At 32.5% G+C, this 24,586-nt stretch overlaps 1 protein-coding gene across 2 annotated transcripts in view; it reads left to right on the forward strand.

The window, feature by feature from the left end:
* Positions 1–24,586, forward strand: part of LOC124538424 (cyclin-dependent kinase-like 4) — a 38,475-nt gene that overhangs the window by 6,913 nt on the left and 6,976 nt on the right. The window contains exons 1-4 of one of the 2 annotated variants that reach the window (XM_047115478.1): positions 1,592–1,817; positions 3,743–3,932; positions 5,700–5,819; positions 15,025–15,190. In XM_047115478.1, coding sequence (XP_046971434.1) covers positions 1,765–1,817; positions 3,743–3,932; positions 5,700–5,819; positions 15,025–15,190 — 529 coding nt within the window. In that variant the 5' untranslated portion in view covers positions 1,592–1,764. Of the gene's footprint in view, positions 1–1,591; positions 1,818–3,742; positions 3,933–5,699; positions 5,820–15,024; positions 15,191–24,586 lie in introns of those variants that run through there. The other variant, XM_047115479.1, reaches the window with a different exon arrangement.

Raw genomic sequence — 24,586 nt, forward strand, 5'->3', positions numbered from 1 at the left:
ATTTATTTTTAATTACTTGTAGAACTTTCAAAGGTATTTAAAAAAAGCCTAAGAGATTCATATTATAAGTATGGACATTTGTAATGACAATGAAGAAATAATCGTGATACTTTTTAAATGTTGTTACATGGTTATATTTACCCCACTCTCCCCTAATCTCAATGATGAGGACCCATTATCGTAAATACTTTAATCGTAATTGCTATATCAAATGCATAATACGAGCATAACGATAATTCAACTTATAAGTTTATTGACCTCACATAGTAACATCTTAATTTATGTTATATATAATAGAGGATTAATTTAATTGTATGTATTTGGAATAAGATTTAAGATCAACGAAACGATAAGTTTATATATTATTCGGGTTTTTGCGATAAATTTGATTTATTAAATCCTCCTCCGATATACAACGCACTACCCTTATTCCTTCAACTTTTAAACTTAAATTAGGGACTTGAGAAAATTTGTGATGTGTGAAAAATTCAAATTAAGTATTGTTTATAGTAATAACAAAATATCTCAATATATCTGTAATAAATAGGTGTTTTTGTTATCTTGATTAAAAGCGACAACAATAGTTTATTTCTTTTGAGTAGATTCTGTTGGGAGAATTTAAACTATTGTTTTTTTTTTTGTTTTTATGGAATAGGTTGGACGAGCATATGGGCCACCTGATGGTAAGCGGTCACCATCACCTATAGACAATGACGCTGTAAGAAACTAGAAACTATTCCTTACATCGTCAATGTGCCACCAACCTTGGGAACTAAGATGTTATGTCCCTTGTGCCTGTAGTTACACTGGCTCACTCACCCTTCAAACCGGAACACACAACAGTACTCAGTACTGTTATTTAGCGGTAGTATAACTGGTGAATGAGTGGTACCTACCCAGACGGGCTTGCACAGCCCTACCACCAACTATTGAGTATTTGTTTTGGCAAGACGGTCTTATTACTCTACAAACAATTTATTTCATTATCTTCAACTGAGTTACAGTTTACATTCAAGTAATTAATAGAAATAACGAACATTATTCGTCGAAAACCATAAAAATTGCTAAATGAAGTTATCAATCAAAATATAAATACAAATGAAGATTTTGGTTGGATAACTAAGATATTATATAAAAATAATTTTATAATACTCTTTCGTATGGAGGGTACACTAAAATGAGGAAACCATACGAGATGAAAATATTTAGCATATGAGAGAAGTGAAACATATCAATAAAAATTGTAGAATGACACATTATTTTAAAGAAACTATTAGCTTCTGTTTGATTTAATGTGATTTTTTTTGAGTTTTCGTGTCTCCTTATTCCTTAGAATAAAATCCTCAATACACAAGAAGATTAGTATTCGATGGTCGTTTTATTTCCACTATAAAGTTAAGAATTATGAATAAGTAATATGTCGTGATATTATGCCGTGTAACTGCGAAGCATTTCTTACGATATTCCTCAAAATAATTCGTTTCTTTGTGGTTTGAACATAACATACCATAAGGCTGAACTTTATTCTTTTATGAATTCCATTATTTGTCACCAAAAAAACGTCACGTTAAAAATCACTGTCAGAAAGAAAGTATCAAAATTCGCATTTTTCGAGCTTGATTATGAAATCCTAGGGACATATTTGTCATATCCAAATCCGTTTATAGTATTAGAAATAATGCTGGACGAGTGTACATTTGGAACATAAATCGTAATTTATTTAAATATGAAACACAGTGACAATACAACGAAAGAAACTTCACTATGAAAGGCGAAATCAATATTTCTATTGTGTCGCCTTATGTTTTGCCTGCAAGGTAACCCATTCTTTTACCTTATAATTGACAACCTAGAGTGTATAAGTAAATAAGAACTAAGAGTAGAAGAAAAATAAATCTTGAAATATTCTATGATTTTCTTTAAATTTTTGATAAGGATCCAATCCAATTTCGAACACAGAGCAATCTATCCAGTCTACTCTAGGTGACAACAATCAACCTATACCCTAAGAATATACACAAAGAATAACAATTGACTCAATTACAAAAGATTTATAAAAAAGCCGGCCATAGAGGCATTGATTTTTGATGGGAAGGAATTAACAAAAGGTTTTCATAAAAACGCTAATTAGCCCACGATTGGTTGGGACATATTCTCACGGAATGTAATGGCACATAAAGAATGGGCACTTTTTATGGATCTAAATTTTGTTTTCTTAACAAAATATATGAGCTGAGATGACCCAGTGGTTAGAACGCGTGCATCTTAACCGATGATTGCGGCTTCAAACCCAGGCATGCGCCACTATATATATGTGCTTAATTTATGTTTGTAATTCATCTCGTGCTCGGCGGTGAAGGAAAACATCGTGAGGAAACCATGTATGCATGTGTCTAATTTCTTCGAAATTCTGCCACATGTGCATTCCACCAACCCGCATTAGAACAGCGTACATGGAAGAGGAGGCTTTATCCCAGCAGTGAGAAATTTACAGGCTGTTACTTTTTTTTTACTTAATTTAACAAAATATATTGAATTCGTACGTTATTTTTTTATTTTTTTTGTTACCGCTAGACATAGCGTTTGTCAGTTGACGTTAATTGGTCACAATCACCCATAGACATTGACGCTGTAATTTTACCCATTCCTCAAATCGCCAATGCGCAACCAACCTTGGAAAGATGTTACCTAAGATGTTATGCCCTGTTTACCTTTAATCATACTAGCTGTCTTACCCTTCAAATCGGAACACAACAATACTTGAGTATAACTGTTGCGAGGTGTAATATCTGATGGGTGTTGGAATCGTCCAACCTTGGAAACTAAGATGTTATGCCCCGTTTGCCTTGAATTATACCAGTTCCCTTACCCTTCAAATAGGAACACAACAATACTGAGTATGACTGTTGCGAAGTGTAATACCCGATGGGTGGTGGAATATTTATGGAATTCAATTTGAACACAGTTGCCTTTTATTCTAGCTAAATATAGAAAATATTATTTATAGAATTCACGCAACTAAAATAACTTCAGTTTTATTTTATTTCATGAATACGATAAAGCTTCCATAATAATAATTCAATCAATTTGATATCAAATTTAACAACAGACGCGAAATAATCTTTGCCTATCGATAATTGTAATTCAAATTTTTGTATAATTAAGAAAGAAAGGTTCTTTACGTTTATTATAAAATTTTCGTACTAAACTTTTACAATAATAATTAACCTTATTGAAAAAAAAAACACCATGAGAATCATTATGCATGTGGTAGAAAACCCGATTATGGTATATGTTTAACTTACCGTGCTAGGAAAAAAACCGCGAAAATCTTCAAATACAACAGTATTGTTGAGGTCTAACATCGATAGCACAGCTTATTATATAATGTTTTAGTAGTAGTACTCGTACATTACTAATTCGAGGATATTTATTTGTTCTTTACTATTTACTTACAAACACTTATATAAGATTTATTATGTAACCTACCTAGGTGACATTTCTAATGTATTTTAAATATCTCAACTTTCGGGGAGAGGACTGTTTATCTTTAACACAGGTTATTTAATTAGCCTAGCTAGGATATATAGTACTTGATCTGTGTTTCTTTTGATGACCATGTTAATTTTGAGACTTTTGTCGTAGTTCGACCATGTAATTGTTTATAAAGATTGTTTTTGTATGGAATAAATAAATGATGTTCTGCTATCTCACTCTTTATGATAATCCTCTTTGATGTCAGGTCGCGCGCTAGCAGTCGCGCGATGGAGCGTTACGAAAAGCTCGCAAAGCTCGGCGAAGGTTCCTACGGCCTCGTGTACAAGTGTCGCAATAGGGACACCGGCGAGATAGTAGCTATCAAGAAGTTCGTCGAGAACGAAGACGATCCTCTCATACGCAAAATCGCTCTCAGGGAAATACGCATGCTGAAGGTATGGACTTAGTCTGTCATTTGGTAAAGTTCTCCGATTTTAGGAACAGAATTAGAAAAGGTTCGTCATCTTAAGTTCTATTTTCGTGTGCTCATACTGGATGAGTGATAATCTGCTTCACTGATCGAGAATGACGTATTGTGTCGCAAAGATTTGATGTTTAGCTTCAAAATGTACTAAGTTAAAGACTTGATAAAGGAATTAATTTGAAAACTGACGAAGATTTTCTTACTCTAACTGTACATAGGTTCTTTTAAAATTCAAACAGAATCCTACAGGTCTCCTCATAACGTAATCGTCAGAGAATAATTTTGTGAATATATGTTACAGTATTGAATTAAATGTAAGCTATCACTTAAAGTAGATTCTACCTTAAAGAACCGACAAGAATCTCAATAGGTACTCTTTTCCGCCGTTCTAATTTTTGAATTGGGTAAGTCCCATATATTTTCTGAAACTTCTATCAAGTGGCAAATGTTAAGGTCATGGACTGCACGGTAATAATTGCTGGATAAATTTTGTATTTGTCCTTCCATTTAACACAATTCCAAGTCCTTGCTGCTTTTTATTGAATTTTAACTGCAATGCTATTATTAGAACGGATCATCGTCTGAACTATATCACTTGTTATGGAACTATGTCGTTCTACAGGACGTATATTTTGTTCTTGTTTTCCTTTATTAGTTATATTTGCTGCTTTCCCAGATTGTTATTATAAGATCTGATAGACTAAACTATATTACTGTTTAAACATAGAATTTGTAGAATTATATTTCTTTAATCTATTATAAATGAGAAAGTAACTATGTTTGTCTGTCGCTCTTTCACGAACACACCGCTGAACCAAATTTGGTCAAATTTGGTATGAAGCAAACTTGAACTCCAGGAAACATAGGCTTTTTTAATTTTTTTACCTAACATGACAATCAACACACTTAAACGCCAGCGAAGTCGCGGGTGACTATTAGTATCATACATATTATTGAAATCGTAAATCCCGTAAATCCGTCACATGTAATCAATAAAAAAAGCACTTACTACCGCAATCTTCGTAGGTCAGTACGTATTTATTGTAATTGGAGATTATACCCATAATTACAGAACATAATTTATTTAACAAGGAAAAGATTCTCTTCCGCAATGTAACTTTCCTTTCTTTCTTGTGTTGTTTTGTTATATATCAGAGAAAATGAAATATTGTTACATATATAATTTTATAATAATACGTTTGCCTTGTCTTAATAATCAATCTAAATGACTAATGATATAAACTCATAATGGTTTAAAATTCCATAGAGAATATTCCCGAAGGGCTCTGATATAATCTCTTTTACAGATTATAATGCATATTGCATTTAATTTGATGTATGAATAAATATATTTTGAAGTAGTTTTAGATTTCCTAGTATAAAAACATCTTGTTAAAATCATTAAATGGTAAATTTAAAATGTCTCACTTCCTTAACTCGTGGCTTCTTCTAAACGACACAAATGTTTGAAATAGTATTTAATGTCAATCATAGATAAAATTAAATATTATATTAATTTATATAATCATTAAGTGTATCTATCATTATATTTAGAACAATGAAACATACCCTCTATACATCTACAATTATCGCATTATACTAAATTAATTTCTGGCTAACTTTTTTAGACAACACTATATTTAGTATGTATAATTGTTGAAAACTCAGTTTTGTCTTTCTAGAGATGTATATCTTATTTACATTGACATTTTGTCCTTCATGTGTCGTATTGTTTCAGAATTTAAAACATCCGAATTTGGTGAATCTAATTGAAGTTTTTCGTCGTAAACGCAAATTGCACCTCGTATTCGAATACTGCGATCACACCGTGCTTCACGAGCTTGAGAAATATCCAGCTGTAAGTATTACTTTAGCTATATTTATTTATAACTGATAAAGAAGAAAAAAACGGTACTTACGTACCGGCCTTTAAGAAACGCACCTGCAAGCCCCCGGTTTTGCAGATGTCCATGGGCGGTGGTAATAATTTTCCACCAGGTGAGCCTCCTGCTCGTTTGCCACCTATAACATAAAAAAAAAAAAACAAAAATCGACAAATCTCATACACATTACATTACAATGAATTCCAAAAATGATGACACTTTTAAACCAGCTTTAAACTTTTTTAATATGAGTAAAAACTTTATTAATTAATGTAATTATCAAATATTTTAGGTAAATTAGTTTACATGTTTGTAAGCGTTGTCTAATTTTTTAATTGATATACATATCATGGAATGTTAGGAAGTCAAAATTATTGTGTTATTAAGTGTAATATGTGTATTGTTAATATACTTTTTAAAGAAGTAAACATTACAATAAATAGAGACAGTTTTCGCGATTAATTAACATTTCTAGATCGATTGATTGATTGATTCCAATGACAGGAGTTATACAGATAAAAAAATATGCAAACCGTTAAAAATCTTATTGGTCGATATTTAAAATTGTCTGTGGAATTCTCTATGAATGAAAAACTGCGTTTCAAATGTCGATGAAGTTGATAACGGAACTTTTTAAGTGAAGTTGAACAAACGCAAATGAACTTATCTTGCAAATAGCAATATTTATGAAAATGATTACGATATATACATTGATGATAATATAATTTGAACAAGAAGGGCACATAATATTAATAGCGAGAAAATTCCCTCTGCTGGGCTAAGGCCTCCTCTTCCATCGAAGAAGGATTAAAGCGTAAATAATATGTAAATCATTTAATATATTCATTAACCTAGTAATGAGTCACATTGGACATTTCATAAATGAGTACGTAGGTAATGATGGCTGTTTAGGAAATACTTATCTCTTTTCTATATTAATACGTATTATAAGTGTGAATGTAGCTCTGCCTGTCTGTCGTTCTTTCACTACCAAATCACTGAATAGAATTTGATGAAATTTGCTTTGAAGCAAATTTGAACTCCATCACGCGAACGAAGCCGCGGCGACTATTGGTTGTTAATATTTTACTCAGCTGCTTAAATAAGTTGTAAGGATAGGGGGAAAGAAGAAAGCAATATTGACTTGGCGGTAGGGCTTTGTGCAAGCCCCCCTGGATGGGTACCACCCACTCATCAGATATCCTACCGCTAATCAACAGTACTCAGTATTGTTGTTTGAAGGGTGACTGAGCCAGTGTAACTACAGGCACATGGGCCATAGCATCTTAGTTCCCAAGCATTGACGATGTAAGGAATAGTTAATATTTCTTACAGCGTCATTGTCTATGGGTGATGATGACCACTTACCATCAGGTGGCTCATATGCTCGTCCGCCAACCTATTCCATAAAAAAATAAATAAAATAATAAACAATCACACAGATATATTATCAAGTCTAAAGATGATGTTGAGATGGACACGGAAAACATGGAACCAAGTCTAATAACTTAATTGTCACATTTACAACCGATTTGATCGCTGATACTTTAACCTCATTACATAGTATGAAACTAAGTCGCTTACCGCTGTCTGCCTCTATGTATGCTTAGATCTTTAAAATTACGCAACGGATTTTGATGCGTTTTTTTTTAATAAAAGTAAAGAGTAAAAGAAGTAAAGTAACAAAGCCTGTAAATTTCCCACTGCTGGGATAAGGCCTCTTCTTCCATTAAGGAGAGGGTTTGGAACATATTCCACTACGCTATTCCAATGCGGGTTGGTAAAATGCACATGTGGCAGAACTTCGATGAAATTAGACACATGCAGGTTTTCTCACGATGTTTTCCTTCACCGCCGAGCACGAGATCAATGATAAACACATTTTTTTTAATAGATAGAGTGATTCGTGAGGAAGGTTTTCGTATATAATACATGGGCAATATAGTAAAGAAACACTGATAATTTTAGATGTTTTTGATGTGATGTAGTAAATAAACAAATTCTGTGGTATATTTAGTATCAATATTGCACCCGTGCGAAGCCGTGGCGGGTTGCTAGTGTTGTATAAATTAAGTGCGATGTATAGTAAAATAATAAAAGTGAACGTGTTAGTTTCATCATAAAAACCGGTCGATTTCCAATAACATTGGTCACACGTGTGAACACTGCAGTAGCCACGTGTAACCTCACCTCGCTTTGGAACTGTTGTCGGTTAATATTTTATTATATATAAGATTTATGATCATAATGTGTTATATTTTCAAATAACGCTACCGTGCAGTTATAATTTATGAACAATCTCGAAGCACACAGCTTCCGCAATCATGAAATGTCAGAATTGAAATGTTATACCTACGTTGAATAAAAGAATTACAACTTTTAATATATTAGTGTATTGAATACTTTAAACGTAGAATAAATGTGTTCCTGTATTCGCGGTTTCCTCTTTGCTTGATCACCCCAGTAATACGCCCCTAATATAATAGAACCGGCTTTGCACGGGTGCATCTACTGATCCTAAATATACTACAGAAAATACTACATATACCTACGATGTATTTCGATTTGTTAGATAAACATCATGTATAATGTGGATATAATTTATTATGAAAAACATATTGAAAAAAAAATAACAGACGAATTCATAACCTCCTCCTTTTTAAAATATCACATTATCCAAGACGTACAATATTAATCCTGAAATTTTGAATGTTCCCAGTTCTTACATTTTACTTGTGTTTACACGAATTTGTGAATTAACAAAATCACAACACACAAGACTTGTGTGTTATAAAATAAATAGACCGTGACATTCAAATGATATCATATCTACTAGTTACTATCATCTTTCTTATTCAAATGTTATCACAGTCGAGTGGGTCATATCGCGATTAATCTGACGTTTCTGAAACGTAACTAAGAGCAAGTGTCGTTGACCTTTGATATATAAGTTGCGCACACATAAATGCACTATGATATATAGAGAATTAGGTCTTATATTCCTTCCAGTTCCCAGCGAATGCTGGTGTAACTTTACACGTATATGTCAATGCCAAAATCTATAACACGCCATTGTAAAGTCGAGTTGATCCAGATAGAATGTGGATTTTTACCCAAGGTCACGAATTCGAACCGTGTAAGAACTACTAAGCTTTTTTGTCCTTTCATAATTTATCCTTTGGTGAATCGTGAGAAAACCTTCATATGATGTGTAGCCCCAATCTATAACTCATTTGCTTATAAAACAAGGACAACATAAATAACAGGCAATATGTATGTCAAAATTTTACGAAGATTCGTTGAATAGTTAAGGGGACTACATGAGCTAAATGCAAGTTTTAAAATGCCAAAAAGTATATAATCCAATGCAATAAACCAAAGTAAAAAATATATGTTAATCTTCAGGATACATGCTAGTTATTTTTTGTTTTGAAAACATGATGTAATTAATTTGGTACGATAGAAAAAAATCGCAAAGTTACCTCTAAAAAAGTGTGGAATCGTAACAAACGAACACACTTACTTACTAGTTGTGATATTAGTCAGGAATGTGTATAAATATGATGAATAGGCTAGGGCTAGGGTTTCAGGGCAGCATATGCGGGCTGATCGTAAGAACATCACGGTAGTATGCGAAAGCAATTCCATGGCGTCCGCCCAAGAGACGAAGAGGATAACGTTGGTTTTTTATAGATTATTCCGGTGTACCGCAGCGTACTTCACGGTTTGGTCACCGACGAGTCCCACACACTCCCCCCTCCTATGTGGGGAAACGGGTATCGGTGGAAAAATTTTAAAACATGATAAAATAAGGCTATTGTATTAATTTAATTTTACATCATTGTTATGTCATCCAAATTTTGTGAACAAATTTCCGCACAATTTGGAAACTGATTAAAAATTATTTGAACTCTGTATGGGTTAAAAATATAGTTTACTAGTAGTAGTAGTGGTAATAGTTTACAGTTTTACAACAGGATCCCAGAAAGCGTTCAAAATGCCTCTGTTGCCAAATTTAAAAAAATTATTAAGGAACGCTTGTGTGCAAAAGGTTATTATACAATTAATGAGTTTATGATCGATAGCACACCTTGGGAATGATACGATCGCCTCCTGGCTATTTCATCTCATATTAAATTGTTTATTTATATAATACATAAGACAAACAAAAAAAAAAAACCCGCTGAGTTTCTTTCGCCGGTTCTTCTCAGGTCAGGGTATTTTCTTTCCGAACCGGTGGTAGTGTTTCAATTGACCATCAATAAGAAAGTGTAATGCTTCTATATTGAATAAAGATATTTGAGTTTGAGTTTGAGTTCTTAAAGGCTTAGCTAAAAATGGTTTCACGAAAACAAAAATGATTAGGATATTTATAAATCCAAATCGTGAAAGTAAACACTTACAGTTCAATCTTTGCGTTTGGGAATAAATATTGGAATAGTGTATATGTGTATAGCATTAGCACGATTAATATTTGCCAACATTATAATACGCACATACAGCTTCAAAGGCCATATTTTTTATCACATACATACATATAAAAGGAATTAATCTTAAATTGATATCATTCATATACACATTTAAATAAAAAATCTATCCTGAAGAACTGATTAGATGTCATCTAAAAATTTGTAAAGACATTTCATTTGATTTTGTCGTTATTAAAAGTTTATATTTTGTTACTTTTACCGGAGTAACGACTTGTGCAGTCTGTAAATTTCCCATTGTTGGGCTAAAGCTGGATCTCCTTTTGAGCACAAAGTTATGAGCATATTCCACAAGGCTGTTCAAATGCGGATTGGTGGATTATTGGTTATTGGAGTGACGAAAACTATTATTCTGGTTGTTTTTAATAGATTTTATAGCAAAATGCATTGCATGTAAAATATGCAATGATGATCATGATGATGATGATGATGAAAGTACTAGCTGATAACTTCCTTATCATCTTTCGTAAAATAATAATAATACACAGAATTAAGATAACCCAAACAAGATCAAAATAGATTAAAAAATATATTACAATCAAATAATTTTCTTCTTTTATCTTCGTGCGTTGTTATAGTGCAGTTGTGTAAAGCTCACAGCTGGGCTAAGGCCTCTTACTACAGAGCATCTTGGAGCCTATTTCAACACAAACATGTAACTGAATCTCATACTACACAAGCAGGATTTATCAGGATATTTTCCTATAATGAGTACGAGAATATAAACGAAGTACATAAAGATCCTATTGCATGTACATATACAAGTAACATTTACATGTTAGCTATTGGGCCATCTCAACAACAACAGCCTTATCACTTTTGTTTTGCTGGGCTAAGGCCTCCTTTCCCTTTGAGCCTTGAGGAGAAGGTTTGGGACATATTCCACCACGCTTTTTTATGGAATAGGTTGGCGGACGAGCATATGAGCCACCTGATGGTAAGTGGTCACCATCACCCATAGACAATGACGCTGTAAGAAATATTAACTATTCTTTACATCGTAAATGCGCCACCAACCTTGGGAACTAAGATGCTATGTCCCTTGTGCCAGTAGTTACACTGGCTCACTCACCCTTCAAAACGGAACACAACAATACTGCGTATTGTTGTTTAGCGGTAGAATATCTGATGAATGGGTGGCTACCACCAAGTAAAACGCTGTTCCAATGCCGGTTGTTGGAATACACATGGGGCAGAATTTCTATGAAATTAGACACGTGCATTGAATTATGAACACAAATTAAGTACATGAATATTCAATGGTGCATGCCTGGGTTTGAACCCGCAATCATCGGTTAGGATGCACGTTGTAACGACTGGGACATTTCATTCACGGGCATTCGAAATTTAAATTTTGAATAAAATCCGCTTCTAACTGCTTACACGGATAAACATCTCGTCCCAAATGATTTAATTACAAAGACGATTATCTTGTCATCAAATATAATTCACCTAAGTAATGTAACCTCCGACCTCATAATTTTATTCAGAGTCATTAATAACTATCAAAATGTAATTAATAATATATTAAAAGATTAGCTTAATGAAATTTTATAAATTATTTGTTTTTATTATTGGTTTGAATTGGATACTTAATGATCGATTTCATAGATCGGTGTGTTTGTAAATTGTGGTATTGGGCCGATGACCTTCGGAGCGCTCGCACCGTACCTTGCGCAAACGCATCTAGCGAATATCCTACGGTCTACATTTCGTATTTCTGTAATGAATATAATGGGTACAAGGTCACGTTGATGTATTTGAAAGAAAGTATTTATTTACATATCTGCCCGATTTTGCGTAAAAATGTGTAAATATTTCAATGCCATTGCTTAATGGAACTACAACAAGTACGATACCATTTCGAAATTTATATTTAGATGTTTTATTCATATCAAAATTAAATCACATCCTCTATTAATATAAAGAGGTATTAAACGTATTAATTGATTGTCAAATTAATACTACTAATTCTAAAAAGACAACACCTTGACTGAGGAAAACCGTGTTAAGAAAATGTGCGGGTTTTTGTCAATTTATAATTGTGTACATGTACTCACATGATAAATTGTTATGAATAAAAAATACCTATTTATAGTAAAGCTATTTTTGTAAGTAATAAGTATTTTAAAAAAAAAAAACAACTGTATTAATCATATTCTTAACTTTTATAAACATAGATCGATGTTTACTAAATTGAAAATAATTAATAATAATGTGCAGTAATTTTTTTTACAACAACTAAAAGTTTTAAGATATTATTAGACAGACGCCAAAAACTATAATTACCTATAATGTATTTTATGTGAAGATAACATATACATGACAACATTTTATTATATGAGATTTTGGATGCCCAAAATATATTCATTATACGACCTTTTGATCTTCATCTTCCAAGTAACAATGTAACCAAATATTAGGCATAGTATCTCTGTGGGATTAAAGGCAAACAATGTTTTGACACACACTGAATAATACATGCTATTCATTATGGATTTGAGATTTTTTTTTTATGAATATCGGCGAAGCTACTTTTTTACCTCTACCTTAAGGTTCAAAGAGATCGCTGTTTAAACGATTAGGCCACTATTTAGGCATGTTTCTTGAATGTAATTTATGTATAGTACGACATAATAAAATCGACAAATTGAAGACAAATCGCCAAATAGTCAATTTGGAGAACGTATTTGGTTATATGGTATAACAGATTATGTATTAGGTTCGTGTAAAGGTCATTTTCACATCAAGAAATGATGATTTTGAAAACGCACTTCATTTGGATGTGATCGGTAATCCGAATTTTACCGATACTACCGAAGTTGTATCATTATATGTTTTTATTGGAAATAAAAACTATTTTAGTTTCATTAGATTTGATTTCATATCGGATGTTTGGAAGTAAAACTAAAGTGGACATGAGAATTTAAAAATATTAAACAAGAACTGTTTGTGCTGCAAATCGCATGATACAGCTAATTATAAGGTTTGTTTATATTAAATTCTTCGATTTGAATACGGTATGTTAATATTTACATGGTTGTAATTTGTACTAAGGGGTTTATCATATCAAGAGTTGGTTACAATTGTATTTTAAATAATTACGGAAAATTTGATGAGCTCTTTACCATGTGACTAAAACAAGGTTGCATAATATTTGACAAATATCAAGTTCAAGCTTCGGAAAAACTGGAAATACTGTAATTGGTAAATTCATATATTTGCTAACAATAGAGTGCATTGTTTTTTTGACAAAGTCATTTGTTTGTTGATTCCTTGGATTTTTCCATGCAATCACTACTGTGATTTTCATATTTTTCGTGGTTGCTGATGAAGTAAATAATTATATATACTTATACATATTATACGCGTAGGAATAACAACTAAAAAATGTCTGCGCAGAATTAACTTCCATCAATTCAACTTTGAGGCATAATATTATCGTAGGTAACATATTTGTCAAGGCCTGTATATTTGTCGTTGCTGGGCTAAATCCTCCTCTCGTTCTGAGGTTTGGAGCTCATTCCACTACCCTATTTCAATGCGGATTGGTGGAAACATATGAGGCAGAATTCCGTTGAAATTAGACAGGTTTTCTCAGGATGTTTACCTTCACCGAGCTCTAGATAAATCATAAACACAAATTAAGCACATACAAAATCACACTGTTTCTTTGCCAAGTTTGTCTTAAAGAAATGATACGATTATAAATTTGGTTAATTAATTGGTTCAATAAATAAATAAAATTACATTTTTATTTTTATGTGTTTTACCTTAGTCATTTTTGAAACGATTTGGTTATTTAATTTGGGAGGGTTATAAAAGTTTTGTCTTCGAAAATTTAAGTTGACTGATGTGCAGTACGTTAACATAATATAAATATTAAAAAAAATTGTCTTCGAAAATTTATGTTGACTGATAACTGGTCATTAACATAATCTTTCAAGTTTTATTTATAGAACTCAAAGAGTGTATTCGAAAAATTAGTAGTGTGTTTTGCCGTATATTTTTGTCAAAGTAAAGTGACTCATGAATAAATAATATAAATTTGGTCCAAACAATGATTTTCATGTTTGGTATGACTCATAATTGGCCACGAATATTTTTTCTCTCGTGACATTTATCTTACGTTACGACTGTAAATAAAAAGATGGGATTAAAATAAACGAGAGTTTTGTGTCGGAAATGACGGCATACATGATTTTGATTACAATTTTTTTAAGCTTCTCAATTTTTAATACAGCTGATTTTACAATGTTGACTTACATTTCAATTTCCAAGTAATCTTAGAAAACCTTCAATAAAATGGCAATTACCCATTTACTCGTGATGACTTTTGGTTTATTGTGTATTTTTGTTGTACTACTTGTAGGCGTTGTCAAATAAATATATAAATACTTAAACAAATAAATACATTGTAAATATGTAGTATTAGTAGTACTAACTGAAGCTACGGTTTTACTTACGCGAAATTTATACAACTTTTTAATAGAATACTTTTTTACCCACTCTTACACTTTTTACACTCTCTCTTTACTACCACTTCGGGAGGTGAATTTAAAAAATAGCTGATGTCCTTCTTCTAAAACGGATGGAGGGTTTCAGCATGAAGACGTAACAGAGTTATTTCCCATTTATAATATTAGTATAGATAGTACAACAATCATAGTTCTCAATGAAGTTTTTACACCAGGGTTGTCCAGAATTGCTTTCGAAGCAAATAATCTGGCAGACGCTCCAGGGGGTGGCGTACTGCCACCGGCACAACTGCATCCACCGTGACGTTAAACCTGAGAACATTCTCCTCACCAGCGAGGGCGTCGTCAAGCTCTGCGACTTTGGCTTCGCGAGGATGATCAGTGCGTAACCTACTAATAATTTGGATATATATTTGCACCATCTTTATTATTATAAGTCGTACAATTTGTAATAAGATTTAGACATTATTTTACGACCTCAGTCGTTGAGGTTATCATGGGTACGCCACTCCGAGGTCCCGGATTCGATTCCCGGCCAAGTCTATGTATAAAAATCATTAGTTTTCTAAGTTGTCTTGTGTCTGGGTGTTTGTGGTGGAGTCGCTACTTCTGATTTTCCATAACACAAGTGCTTTAGCTTCTTTCATTGACATCAGAGTAATGCATGTGATGTTGTCCAATAAATAAAAAAAAAACTTAATCGTAGGACTTAATCGTAATCTTAGACGTCGTACGTACGAAAGCAAAGTACGATGAAGATTCTATATGAATTAGAAGAGATCACAATATTTGTCATGTTTGTTTTAGAAATAAAATACGAGGAAACAAAAAACGATCAGTAATATGTGTAAACGAGCCATATGGGACTATGGGAATCGTTACAGATTTAAATTCGATTCGAGAAGATAGTTCTCAGAATATAAAACAAAATGCCGATGATATTGTGCACCGAGCATAACGAATCCAAATTGCCGGTAGTTTGCCTATTACCACTTTTATACGACAATATTTAAAACATAAATTTGGAGCACTTTTAGCGCATTAACAGAAGACGCGTTTCGCACAGCTGGGTATTTACATTTGCTTTTGTTTTGGTCACTTTTGATGCTTCACGATAATGTAACGCGAACTCCATATGACGTTTGTTTTATAGTCTGATATCAGCTTATAAGATTTAACAAAGAGATTACAACGCCACGCTGATATTTTGATCATATTAACTACGTCGATCTTATGAATGGCAGCAATTTAAGCGTGGAATAAAAATCTGCCCTAATTGTCCCTTGTTCTTTAATGTAGTAACATCCCCCCCTGGTCACCCAATAATCCCATTCCTAATCCCAGTGATAACAGCCTTCCTTTCCTTCCTCCAGGTGGCAGCTGCTCCTCAGAATACTCAGTGCATACAATGATACCTTTCGGAATCGATGTCCGGAGACGAGCTAGTAACTATTAATTCTATATTTGAAAAAATATTCGTTGTATTTATTTTTTATTTAATGGATTTTTTTTGTATATGCCAGCTTTATCGTGTCCTGGTGATAATACGTATTAATACACAGTTATAAACTATATTAACCTCTTTGCAGGAACGGATAGAATGTTTTTTTTTTATTGAGTTTCGTGAAAAAGGAATTCGTATATAACGTCGAAATATCGAGCTCTATCTAATAATAGTAAAAAAGTATAATAAGGATAGATTGGTTGAAACATACCCATATATTTCATAATATACATATTATTATAAAATATTTATTAATAGAATGTGCCTAGGGTGGGCGAAATTGAAAGGTGAGTTATGAGGACATTGCCTTTTCCGTCCAATTCACCCTTTTTATGACGCAAGTTAAGCCTTCAATAGATAACCCTAAACCCTAAGGCTTTTACCGTATCCGGTTTTGTGGAAGTTTTACTTACCAAACCCCTGTAATGGTGGTTCTAGACAGTTATCGGAGAGACCACAGGTGTATAACGACAAATTTGACGTACTATAACTATATACTCGTAACTCGATTTTATTTTGAACTAGATGTGCCCTGCCTTTAGTGCGCGTTTACATTATACAAAAACATTATTGTTTTCGCCTAAATTAATCCTTATTACATCAACTATTTGCCAGTGAAAGTCCCATCAAAATCAGTCTCGCGTTCCAGAGTTTATCGGAAACAAACAGTAGGAAAGACTGAATTTGTAAAAAATCTTTTGTAGTATATGTACTGTGTATATATGCATTTAGTAATAAGTGGTTATTTTAATATTACAATCAGATACTCCAACTTGAAATAATGAAAAGACAATTATAGCGCGGTTTAAAGAACTATTAACGACCTCTATTGTTACAATGTTGTTTACACCTATAAAGACGTATCACCTCGAATGTCACCCATATTAAATATTTTATTTTTTTTAAATGTTTAATAATAAGTCGATGGTGTAACTTTTTACAATAAATAAATCTAAAAACTATAAAAAAAATTATGTTTAAATAATATTTGTAGTAATATTTATATTTGTATGAAATAGAACAATATTTCAATATGAATACAACAGATAAAATTTAAAAAATACTTGAGTTGTTATCTATGGATTATAAAAGTATTTCGAAAATATTAGTAGCTTCTTACAAATTATGTATATGGTATTTTTATTGACATTTCCTCTGTGACAAATATTAAGAATTCTTTACATCACACCAATGCTCCACCTACCTTGGGAGCTAAGATGTTATGTCTCTTGTGCCTGCAGTTACACTGACCCATTCTCCCTTCAAACCCGAACACAACGACTCAATTTTTTTCTATTTGGAGATAGAATACATTATGATAGGTGGTACCTACATATGGGCTTGTAACATGAAATATTTACAAAAATATATCGTTGACTCTCCTATGACAATTATCTCTAAATAGATACAATTTATGTATGAAACGGTGAAAGCTAACGGTTATTTTATTTACCCTTTAGCCAAAGTAAAAAGTCGAACGTATTAAAGTTGTATTAGTCTAGGGCTGCCACTAAACTAGCATAAGAAAGGGGGCAGTTTATTCTAAAATGTTGTAAATGCTGTGAAAGTTAATATTACATTCCACCATTTGATATTGATCGCGATTGACCTCGCTTTGACAATTAAATTAATTAGTCTCAATGGTTCTATGGGTAATGCCTATAAAATTACTTTTGTATCTGTGATATTGGTGTCTTCAAAATGGTAAACTTCATAGTTCAGCTAGCCCCCTCCTCCCCTTAATAGTAAATCTATCGTTAAACAGCAATTCTAATCATAGCTACTTAATAGTAGTGTTATACAATATAATATTTTAGTAGATTATCATTAGTTTTCTGTGTTATCTTGGGTTATTTTACTCCTGATTTTCCATAATACAAGTGCTTTAGCTACTTACATTGGGATCAGAGTAATGTATGTGATTTTTTATTTACCATTTGCTTTAAAGTGTCTCATTGGTTCTGCCTTTTCAATAAAAAAAAACATTTTAAGACAAAAAAGTTTTTATTCTTTTAATCTAAAAAAAATTTCTAGTACGTCAGGAATCCCAAAAAGATTCAATAATGAGTCTAAAAGATACAATTATACAAATTAAGATGAATAGATGATAAGTTTTATATGCCCTAATGCAGTTCCCAGACTGTTGTTATAAAAGGGATGTGCCCTTAATAGGCTACGGTTGGCAGCCCTACGCTAGCCCAGATACATCGAAAATGGTGAACTAGCGTGACATATTATTATGAGTCATATGAATTCTACCATTTCAGTAATTGTGTTAAAAATTTACAGAAATTATATCGATCGCGTAACGGAGTTTTTTAACCTTACGCTAATATAATAATAAATTCAGTAGTCGAGTAGTGTGTGCACCGGTCTTCAAAGGTACGCCACTCCGAGGTCCCGGTTTCGATTCCCGGCCGAGTCGGTGTAGAATCAACAGTTCATTACTTTTGTATGTTGTCTTGGGTCTGGGTGATTTTGGTACCGTCATTACTTCTGATTTCTCTTAACGCAAGTACTTTAGCTACTTACATTGGGATCAGAGTAATGTATGTGATGTTGTCCAATATTTATAATATATTTATAGTTCTAATTATATTAACTTAGTGATAGTTGTGACTTTTGGGAAGGTATCACTCAATCATCACACATCCTTGCGCCAAACAATAGTTATTGTCTTCCATCTAGACGCATGATTGAGTTGCATAAAGCCAGCTCGTTTTGTAAATTTTGGAGACAAGCGTGCAAATGGCCACCTGTTGGTCAGTGATCACCATCGCCTAGACATTGGCGTTTTAGGCAATACTACCATTCGCTACGTAGTTTTTTTTTATGTTTTAAGGTAAGTAAATGAATCTAAAGATGCAAGGGATATAACTTCTTATATCCCAAGGTTGGTGGCGCATTGGTGATCTATATTATATTCCAACTATGACAGGAGAAAAGCCTATAAAAACATATAAATGTGTTAAACATTATTTAACAGCAAATTGACAAGATATTATTGGTCGAAACCTTGATTAATCTATGACATTTTCTATAGATTTACGAAAATGACCTTTTAAACGTTGACGAAACTGTTTTTCGGAATTTCGGGAGGAAAAATTAAGTGGATATAATTAAGCGTAACAGTGTTGTGTTATAAATTAAAATATTTTAATTATGAACTCTTAGTGGTGAATAATATAGTTGAGTTATTAGCAAATCGCATGAAATAAGTAAATCTAAGTTTGTTTACCTTTATTCCTATTTCGATTGGAATAGCAACATATAAAATAGAAATAATGCTGGTTAATTTATCTGGAAGAGATGGCTAATTAGCCATAAGTCCATCATTTATACAACAATTTTAATCAACATTTATTTTTATATTTTATTTTACGTTTTTGTATTTTATTAATTTTGTGTTTCTTTCTTTTTTTTTGTTTGTGGTGTGCAATATAGTATAATTCATTCATTCACTCATGATTCGCTTGTATATATTTGGGTTATTCGCACATTTGATGATGACACATAAGATGGTTTACAAATTTCCCAAAAACTACCTTCTTAATTGATAACGTATATAAACAAGGAAAATATCTAGTTGGTGACAAAGAATATCTTTACTTTGTCATTAATTATATTTAACTAAACAACCATTTAGTACTGCAAACGTTGTATTGACGTATGCATTTTTTAAATAAATAAAGACGTTTAATCATGACTCTATTGCAGTTAAAATCTTAAAATGTAAACCTTACTTAGTAATTATTGAATTCCATATTAGATTTATAAATTTAATTTGATAGTATCTGCGAACTTAAAATCAATTATTTATTTTATTAAAAGCTCAAATACTTATACAAATATCTTTGTTAATTATGAATGAAATCTGCGTTACGACTCGGTAAGTAATTATATGCATTGTCCTATTAAGTTGATTTATATTCAGCATTGGATTTATAAAATTGGGACTAGTATCCAAGGCGGTAAAAATTAGATAAGAAAAAAAATCACGTTTCAAAACAAGCCTTTCCTATCTTCCGAAATATGTATAATAAAAAATATATATACAATAAATTATCTGTTCTAGATTAGTGATATAATTTATTTAACAAAAATGTGATTATGAGGCAGCATTATTTTCCAAACCCTCTCCTCCTCTTAATGGAAAAGGAGGCCTTATCTCAGCAGTGGTAAATGTACGGGCTGTTACTTTACTTTTTCTTTTTTTTATTATTTTCACAGTGCCTGACGACGGTAAAAATACTCATAAAAGGCAATCGTAATATTTCTAATCGATATAGTTAGATGAGAACAGTGATTGCTATCCGGGTTGCCTTATCAACCATCGCTCCAGTTTCAGACGTCGTGGGCTTAACTAAGCTATCGCTAATAGTAACTGCCTATGTATTTTGCCGTTTTACTTTGTTACTAAAACGTCTTTGTCCATTTAGAGGCTTCACGATAATTTTCTCCTGAATTATATGTGTTTGTATCATAAGTGTATGTTAACGAAATATTACAACTGTGTTTCCGAGGGTTTTTTCAGGTTGAAAGTTTCCTAGGTCAACCTTCTCTGGTGATTGTATGATTGAAAAATGTTTAATATTTTACTACTTTAGGTACATTAAATTATTGATCAATAAATGTTTCAATATATATCTATATACAAATATATAACTGTGTTAGGAATATATCATATTAGTAAAAAAGTAATTTGTCTGATTTGACAGTATGCAACGCAGAGCTGCTAGAATTAAAAACGATCAAGCCCTTTCCGATCTGCTTGATCTTTTGGCTTTACATAGAGATGTTGGATCCCTCTGCATCTTCTACTGCATTTTTTAACGGGGAAGGTTTCGAATATGTTTTTTAATTAATCCCGGATGCTGGATTTCACCTGGATTACATATGGCGTCAAAATTCTTAGTCAAAGTTCCAAGCAAACCCGCGGGCGACAATTAGTGAATAAACAGTCAATAAGACTCAATTATAAGAGATAAAAGAACAAAATGAAAATAATTGCTTGCAAAATACCGAAAATAAACCAAAAACATTATTACTAACTTATACTTACATTATCGTTTACAATCTTCTGTCAAGAAAAAAAAGTGTAGTTAGATATACGAAAAAACCAAGACAACATTCAACATCTGTTTGGTCATCACGAATTCATCTAAATTATTATCATAATGGTATGAGCACGGCATCTGACCTTTAGCCAAGGACGAATTAATTTAAATATGCACGTAATATATTTATTTTGGGTTACAGCGCATAATAAAGTGTTTTTTGCTTGTTTCAATCAGGTTATCTATTTTTTTTAGCTCTTTTAGGGCACGTTATTATAAGTTTATGACCCATAAGAATGTCTATTTTCGATCTTATGTTATGCAGTTTATTTCTGTACATCCTGGGATTTCCAAAAACTATTGGGTACAAAAGCTTTCTTCTACATTGGTCGCTTACTAGGAAGAATTTCTAGTGATATCTTACTTTGGGTTCTGTGAACATTCATCATGAATTGATCGTAATCACTAATGCTCGAGAGCTTGGGCTTCAAATGTCTGTAAAACTTGTAAAATTCCCAATAAATCGTGATCAGGCGCTATATTTATACCACTAGTTGCACTATTGCTATTGGTTTGAGATTAGAAAGTTCCCAGGAGCGGTTTCCTCTGATTTCTTTAAATGGTACTACCATTATTTGAGCCTTTTGGCATGACCGACAAAAACCCTGCAGCCTAGTTAGATCTACTTACTTATAAGATTTTATTCACATATCTAAAAATATCTCAAGAGTAAATGTAACGTCACCAAGTATTAATTATTATTTGTTTTATAACAAATTTATAAAAAATAATAATTACTAATTTTAAATTTTCCTATCGCTAACCCAAAATGTCAAAAAAAAGGAAATACGCCAACAGCTAAAGGACTAACAAGCCAAAAATGAAACGTACCAGTCTCTCATTATATTTTAGATTTATTTCCGAGGTAAAAATAAAATTACGATTCATATTACGTCAAAGTTGCATGGCTAAGAACCTTGGCCTTGTGGACCCAAGGTCGAAGCCTTCGGTTCTTTAACTCCGCTATGGAACAGGGCTTTGTACGTCTGTATTTTTTAATCAAAGAAATTATTATCATGACTTGCGACCCAGTAAATATTAAAGGAAATGATAAAAGCTGAATTTATTTTTCATTTTTCTTTTCAAATATTTATAAAGACAACTTGACGTTAACAATAATAGTAACAACATTTTTTATTTACTTACTATTCCAATTTAGATATGATTAAAGTTTACTTGTCGTTAGTGGAAAATAAAAAACGCTACAACGTCGAAATATTTTTGGAAAATGAGGTATACTAATGTAAATTTAAACGACATTTTTGAAATAGAACCATGTAGATTTTTCGAAAATCATAATCTGAACATACCTACTTTAACCCCTTATATAAAAATCTACATATAATATAGAAAGCTGAGATAGCCGAGGTGATTAGGATACGTGCACTTAGCCGATGATTGACGGTTTCAAGCCCAGCCAGGCACTTATTTTTCATGTTTACACTTTATCTCGCCCTTGGCACTGAAGTAACACATCGTGAGGAAACCTAATATGAGAGCGTCTTATTTCAAAGATATTTTGTTATATTGACCATTCAAGTAGTAGTATCTCCAACTATTCCCAAAAGGAGAGGAGGCCTCAGGCCAGCAGTGAAACATTTACAGACTGTATTTTTTAATGTAAATATATTGGAATAATTTAAAAAATATATATAGATTCCGAAGATAGATGTTTCGTTAATGCAAAAAGTCGAAAATAGACTTTCCTTCAACCCCTCTATATTTCTTTTCAAACGTATGACAAAGGGCTGAATGAAGACAAATATAGAAAACACGAGGCTTCCTCAATTTCGTGCTATTTCCGTTTGATGATTTGTTACCACGATCACTGCTTACACGCTCTCCGATAAATGTGTGTTCCTATAGGTCCACTATAAACGAGTTTCGTAACTGCCTTAGTAATTTGTTATTTTTATTTAGGCTACTTCGATAAAATAGTTATAACTATATAAATACTAGCGACCCGCCCCGACTTGACTCGGGCGCAAAAGCTGATACTAAATTTACTACAGAATTTGTTTATTTACGACATCACATTAGAAACTTCTAAAATTGTCATTGTTTCTTTATTATATTGTCCATGAATTATAAACAAAAACCTTCCCCTTAAATCACTCTACCCATTAAAAAAAGTCGCATCAAAATTCGTTGCTTATTTTTAAAGATTTAAGCACACATAGGGATATGATAGGGATGTTTTATACTATGTAGTGATAATGGTAATATTTTAACTGGTTGGAGTTAGAGATGATTTAGATGTTAACTGAAAGCAAGCTTAACTGCTTTTGGTAAATGCTAAGTGTTCTAGATATGACTGTAACTGTTAAGTAACTAATTTATATTATATGTCACATAAGAAGGCTTTAAAATATAAATGAAAAATCCAAGTTTTTCTGTCTAAAGGTATTCTATAGCTTAAATACCTTCAAACTTACCTTGCAATCTTGAACACAAAAATACAAGTATGTCTTTCTTATACATATTATGTGACGATAGAAAGTGTGATGATTTGGATGGTACCTACACCATCAAATTTCGTATTTACTTAAATTGAAACTTTCGCCAATTTGTACTCTTGAAACGAGTAAATAACGACATAAGTGCTATTATTATTTATGTAATCTTTATTAAGACGGAATAGAAATGTGTATTTAAAGAGGACGGGGCATAAAGTAAAGTAAAGTAAAGTAACAGCCTGTAAATTTCCCACTGCTGGGATAATGCCTCCTCATTCATTAAGGAGAGGGTTTGGAACATATTCCAACACGCTGTTCCAGTGCGGGTTGGTGGAATGCACATGTGGCAGAATTTCGATGAAATTAGACACATGCAGGTTTCCTCACGATGTTTTCCTTCACTGCCGAGCACGAGATGAATTATAAACACAAATTAAGCACATATGTATAGTTTGAACCCGCAATCATCGGTTAAGATGCGCGCATTCTAACCACTGGGCCATCTCAGCTCACGACGGGGATGGGGCATAAGACAAGCTATTTCCTTCGCTACGAAGATTGATGGTCTCAACCGACGAAGTAACCTTTAGTGACTAGCGTGTTGTCGGCGCGTTACAAAGCGCTCTTTTAAGATAACTGCTAAACAAGGTCGCGATAAGTTCTACACGGCCTAAGGTTTTTAATAGATTGTAAAAGCATT

Source organism: Vanessa cardui, chromosome 20 (genome assembly GCF_905220365.1).
Source record: "Vanessa cardui chromosome 20, ilVanCard2.1, whole genome shotgun sequence".
NCBI classification, from domain to species: domain Eukaryota; kingdom Metazoa; phylum Arthropoda; class Insecta; order Lepidoptera; family Nymphalidae; genus Vanessa; species Vanessa cardui.